The 6,613-nt window shown below is 33.2% G+C and overlaps 1 protein-coding gene across 1 annotated transcript; it reads left to right on the forward strand.

Moving 5' to 3' along the window:
- Positions 1-577: 577 nt before the first annotated feature.
- On the forward strand, positions 578-6,006 carry LOC132738202 (CD109 antigen-like; the record flags this gene model as incomplete). Its single annotated transcript, XM_060725669.1, has 6 exons — positions 578-709; positions 1,149-1,227; positions 1,901-2,061; positions 2,957-2,982; positions 4,223-4,391; positions 5,936-6,006. Coding segments are annotated over exons 2-6 (489 nt in total), but the record flags the coding sequence as incomplete, so codon positions are not given.
- Positions 6,007-6,613: the final 607 nt, after the last annotated feature.

Here is a 6,613-nt window from a genome sequence, read left to right on the forward strand (position 1 = left end):
AAAGTAAATAGCACATAAAGTAATGTGCAGGTTGACCTGGCTGTACTGATTGCAGAATGTAACGTTTTTTGTTCACTTTCAACATGTTACATGATTTGATTATTGTACTACATGCCCTGCTAACTAGTCTATGTATTAAACAGCCACACGTCGAATTGTTTTGTTAATAAATGTTTATTTTAGAACGATAATGATGAAAAATTAAAGTTTATTTCACCACTTATATAATTAATTGAGAGACAAACGGGTTAAGACCGGTAATACTCTAAGCAATACGCAAAACCCCCTCCCCGCGATACTACCAGGGAGGCTGAGACGCAGGGGGGGGGGGGGGTCGAGAGACCACATAAAAATCCAGACTTTTGGAGCAAGATAATGACCGAGTGGTTAACGCTTCGGACTAGTAATCGCTAGCCTCATGGGTTCAAACCCCGTCAGGGGTCAGTCGTTGTTACCTTGAGCAAGAAACTTTACACGCATTGCTCTGTGCTGGTTGGTTTCAGGAACGGATTCGAAAGTGTCTATAAGCTTATAGCTTCGTACACAATCGAAGTTCTTAATGAACCACTATTAGCCTTCTTTAGTACACTGCAATTTTCGAAGGTGTGTATAACAGGATGTGGCCTGAGAGATAAGAAAGTCGTCATATATAATAAATATTTCACTGCTATCAGTGCTAGTGATTGTTTATGGCTATTCTTTCATAACGGTAAGTTGTTTTCCTTTTTCTTTTTTCCATAACCTAAAATACTCATTTGCAGTTGGGGTCGTTCTCTATGTTTATGATTACTTACAAACCCCTTAAATGTGATTTACCTGTTAAGAAAACGTTTCATTCTAATATCTAGACAGGTAATAATCTCTCTGTCGAGTTTCGATTTTGAAGTGTTCATCTGGCCTTTTTTTTAATAGTTTAATGGCCCAAGAGTGGAATAGATATTTATTTCTATAGAAAGGTATAACCAAAACTTGTTGGAAACTATAAACGAATAATAAAAAAATGAAATAAAATCAAATAAGATAAAAAGAAATAGAAATAAAAATAATAAAAATAGAAAGAATAAAACAATAATGATATATTAAATGAAAATATTTTGAGAAATAAAAATTAAAGTATTACTAGGCCTTTAATTGATATTATTTTGCAGGGAGATTTTAGACAGCCATGTTACTAGCGGTCATAATTCTTCTGACATTTGAAACATGTCATGCTGCTACAAGCAATGGGTAATATAACCAGTTTTTGTTAATTATATATCTCATGATATACAATATGTAATATAACCACTTTCCTTATTTTATTCGCATACTATGTTTTACAACTGCAATGGAAAATATAACAAGTTTATACGTTATATTTATATCTTGATATACCGTATACCGGTAATTCAAATGTTTAATATAACAAATTTCCACATTTTTATCCTATGATATGCTTTACGACTGCCATGGAAAATATCACAAGTTTATACTTATATTTATATCTTGTTATACAATTCAATGGAAATTGTAATATACCAATTTTTAGACTATATTACATAATATGCAACATGCAGCAGGTAATATTGAGTTTAAACATAAGCTTTGGTGATATATAACAATAACTTGTTGATATAAGTAGTTTAAACATTATATTTGGAGCATAATGCTACAATTTATGCGTTATATAACCAGTTTAAAAATACAAATGGTATAATGCTGGTATAAACAATTGGTTGAGTAATCATATTTTACATTACGAAAACAGTGACATGCTTGTATATTACCTATGAGAAATATGCTATTCAGAATATATGTAGATGTTAACAACAAAAACGAAAACAAAGATACTTACAAACACAAAACGTTCATAATCATATGCCATGTTCATTTACACGGAAATATTTCTTTGTAATGAAAGGACACACTGGATTGTCGTTCCTGACAAGTGCACGCCTGGAGTTCCGCTTCCGGTGACCTTCACCTTCTATAACACGTCTGGCGTTGATGTAAAGGTACAACTGGACCTGCTTTCCGATAGTCATCACAGAGTGACTTCCCTTACACACACTTTTAAAGAAGGTAATTTGCTATTTTTTGTGCGCTAAATATTCTAAAAACATATTCCATGCTAGCAGTTATTTTTTTCTTGGAAATCTGAACAAAAATCTTTTAAGATTCTCTGTCAAATCGATCAGAAAATTTTTTTTTGTTTTTGAAAATAAAAAAACTTTTATATTAACAATATCTGCACAATGCACCTATTTCAAAGTATGAGATTTTAAAGGAGTATAGTCTATTCCCTGAAACGAAATGGTTACGCTACATTGTATACATAATTTTTATATAATATGTTTATCTGTTTAAGAAAGAGCAAAGTCTTAAGTTCCCGCACTGTGACATTATAGATTTAGTGTTGTTTATTGTTTATAAATTTATATATGATACTGTACTTATTGTACAAGTCCTAAATAAAGTGATTCTGCTGTTCAAGTCCTACATAAAGTGACTCAGCTGTACAAGTCCTAAATAAAGTGATTCTGGTATACAAGTCCTAAAAAGAGTTATTCTGATGCACAGCATGTCCTAGATAAAGTGATTCAGCAGTACTATTATTAATTAATATATGATACTGTACTTATTGTACAAGTCCTAAATAAAGTCATTCTGCTGTACAAGTCCTGAATAAAGTGACTCAGCTGTACAATTCCTAAATAAAGTGATTCTGCTATACAAGTCCTAAGTAAAGTAACTTTGCTACACAAGTTGTAGATAAAGTGATTCAGCAGTATTAGTAATAGATATAGTGATTCTGCTGTTGCTGTAAAAGTGACTCTGTTGCACAAGTCTTAAATAAAGTGATCTGCTGAACGAGTCCAAAATAAAGTGATTTTGCTGTACAAGTCCTAAATAAAGTAATTTTGATGTTCTGATATTAGCTCTATATTTATAATTTCTATATACTTTTATCTTGCAGGAAAACCAGGATTGTTACAACTGCAGGTAAGAGTTTTGCCTTTCAGTTGATGTTCACAAATTCAACACACGGTGTGTTTGTGCGTGTGTGTGTGGGTTGGGGGGGGGACAGGGAGGGTAGGGGACTATTTCGCCTGCATTAAGTTTGGTATAGTTTTAACAGTGCGATTAAAATGAACGCGGATTTCGTACCAAAGCTATAATCAATACCTTATCATTGCAAAATGTTTTTTTTCTTTTTTTCTCCATGAATGATATGTTTTTTAAATGCGACATGGGATAACTGTCATAAAGGGTTTGTTGTTCTTGGTTTTTCATGTATATTAGTTTGAGACAGTATAATACACTAAATGATTACATATTGAAGCCTTTGTGGTTGAGACCTCATGTTTATGAATTTTGATATCACCTATGAATCCTTACAGCACGACAATGCCTTCGTTATCAGCTAAACCTCAATAAATAATTCGTTCTGGACTTGTTTGAACTGTCTGTGTGCGCGTGCATTTTGGGTTTTAGTGATTGAAATTAATTTGATCCAAAAGAATTGCAGTTTTTCGGATGTATCATAACATATTTAATTTCATTGGTAATTTGGCTAAATTTTATCAATCCAGTAAATCGATAGTTTTGTTAAAATACAGTTGATAAAATTATTGTTTAAACATTATTTAAAATTGGTTAGTGTTTAATATGAAGCTACATTATTCTACGTTAAATAAGCCGAGGGGCTGCACCGTTTCTTGACCAAACTCCATTTTGTGAATGCTTACCAATACTAACTTCACTCAAAGAAAATCTTTTTGAGTTTTATGAACGTGATTCCATTGTATATAATAATATATATAAAGCTATCACAAATTCAATTCATTATATTATTTTGAATAGTATGGTGGCTGATTTGTGCTATTCGTGTTTCGCCCCGCGACTCCGCCGAACGAAAAAGTTAAAATTAGGGGTCGCGGAGCGAAAACACGCTTATAAGCGAGGGCGCTAGGTGAACACGCGGGTGTTGGCGCGGAGCGACATTTAAGAAATAAAACGTCGAGTGCGCGTACCAAAAACTCGCTTTTTTAGCGGGGGCGCCGGGCGAAATATTTTTATATTTAGCATGTTTTTGCCTTGTGACCACGACTGCTGAAAGTCGAGAATTAACAAGTCAAAATGGCGGGGTCGCATGGCGAAAACATTTATGGCACAAATCAGCCACCATAGAATATACATTTCCATACCATTGTTGTCACATGTACTTCATGTTTTTCTTAAGGTACCAAATCTATCAGACAATCCAGAAACTTACTCTCTCCTGATAAATGGACTTAGGGGTTTGTTTTTCCAAGAGCATGCAATCTTACACCATGATTCCGGTGATATCAGTGAAACGTTCGCCGTACATATTCAGACAGACAAGGGTATATATAAGCCTGGACAAACAGGTTAGTGTAGGTATATATTCAGACAGACAAGGGCATATATAAACCAGGACAAACAGGTAAGCCTAGGTATATATTCAGACAGACAAGGGTATATATAAGCCTGGACAAATAGGTAAGTAAAGGTTTATATTCAAACAGAAAAGGGCATATATAAGACGGGACAGACAGGTAAGTTTAGCTATATATCAAGACAGACAAGGGTATATATAAGCCTGAACAAACAAATAAGCTTAGGTATATATTCAGACAGACAAGGGTATATATAAACCTGGACAAACAGGTAAGTCTAGGTATATATTCAGACAGACAAGGGTATATATAAACCTGGACAAACAGGTAAGTCTAGGTATATATTCAGACAGACAAGGGTATATATAAGCCTGGACAAACAGGTAAGTCTAGGTATATATTCAGACATACAAGGGTATATATAAGCCTGGACAAACAGGTTAGACTAGGTATATATTCAAACAGAAAAGGGCATATATAAGACTGGACAGACAGGTAAGTTTAGCTATATATTCAGACATACAAGGGTATAATTAAGCATGGACAACAAATAAGCCTAGGTATATTTTGGACAATCAAGGGCATAAATAAACACGGACAAACAGTTACAAAAAGTCTAGGACAACATTTAATCAGACAAGGATATATGAAAATATCAACAAACAGGTGAACCATGTCTTTTATTTTGTAATAAACAAACAAGGATATATTCAACAAACCACGACAAACAAGTCGGCCTACTTTCATAGAAAGGTATTTATAAACCTGATAAACAGGTGAGTCTAGCTATCTACAAAGACAAAAAATGTTATATGAGCTTTCACAATCAGGTTAGCCTAGCCACAGATTCGGGAGGCCTGTTTAAACAGGTAAGTAAACGTTGTAGCTAAATTCTAGTTTGAAGACAAAGGAGTCTTTATCTACACCTAGATATAATTTTGCAATACTTCAAAGAAAGACAACGTGTTTCTTAGACAATTAAATACAAATATGTTAGCCTGTCTACACAAGGGTGTAATACCGTTTTTCTCTAAGGAGATAAAACACTCTATGTTGTTACCATTTGCATATGCGAAAGAAAACTACTTAATGTTTAGTATATTGAAACTAGTCTTTATTGAAAACGCCTTTGAAGTATACAAGAGAATATTATGCTATAGTTTTCAACAAACAAAACAATCAAAGAATATGCAAACTTTCATAAAGTAAAACTCAAACTTTTTATTGACCTGGATTAAAAGACTCCCTGTCATATGTGACCTTTTTGATAGTCCCATGGAAAAGTTTTACTGTATAATAATTATCTTATATCATAAAAATGTGTTAGTTTTGCTTGGAAAAGAAAAGTTTCGCAGCTTACGTCTAAACACATTATAAATTAACTATATTCTTATAACTATAACTTTCATCCCAAATACACTTGCAAGGCGTGTGAGGGGTGTGCTAAGAATATAAAATATGAATCACTTGCATGAGTAACATATTTAATTTAAGACTAAGAACTTCTATTGTATCTATGAGCATATATCTTTCAGTGCGTTTTCGAGCATTTGGGATTTCGTCCACAATGTTGCTTTATACGGGACAACTCAACATTTCGATTACTGTAAGTATATATTAAATTATGTTGTTTTCATAGCAGTATTATTTGTATTTGTTTTATTTTGTTCATGGATTTTGTGCTGCATCAATATTGTAAAAGTAAGATTGCGACTTCTGGCATTAAAGGCAAAAGACCTAAGCTTGATTATTCGGCGTAATCTTTCAAACTTGACTGGGTACCTGTTGGATGAGTAAACAATATGGGAGGGATTCTTTTTAGGTGATTCAGCATTGTCAGCCATGTTTGTTTTTCCTTACGTTAAATAGGACAAAATTCATGTAACAGCAAAGCTCATAATGAAAAAAATGAAGAACTATTATGTATTTGCAAATGCACTTCAAGATCTATGTTTTAAGGACTATTATAAACAAAGATAAAAATGATAACAATAAGAATATTTACCTAGAATATGCTAAATTTCTGAAGACAAAGTAAAATCTTTTGCAAAGTGTTATACACATTTATGGAATGGCTAAATCCAGTTTAAACTCTGTTTCAGTGCAAACAAATGCTATTTTTTGCAACAAATATTAAAACGTTGCTTTATCACGCCCGTTTAACTCACAACGAGTGAAAATGTCCATCGGTAAAAATGTTGAGAGCAACTTCC

The sequence above is a fragment of the Ruditapes philippinarum genome, unplaced genomic scaffold, assembly GCF_026571515.1.
Source record: "Ruditapes philippinarum isolate M1 unplaced genomic scaffold, ASM2657151v2 ctg11907_1_1_1_1, whole genome shotgun sequence".
NCBI classification, from domain to species: domain Eukaryota; kingdom Metazoa; phylum Mollusca; class Bivalvia; order Venerida; family Veneridae; genus Ruditapes; species Ruditapes philippinarum.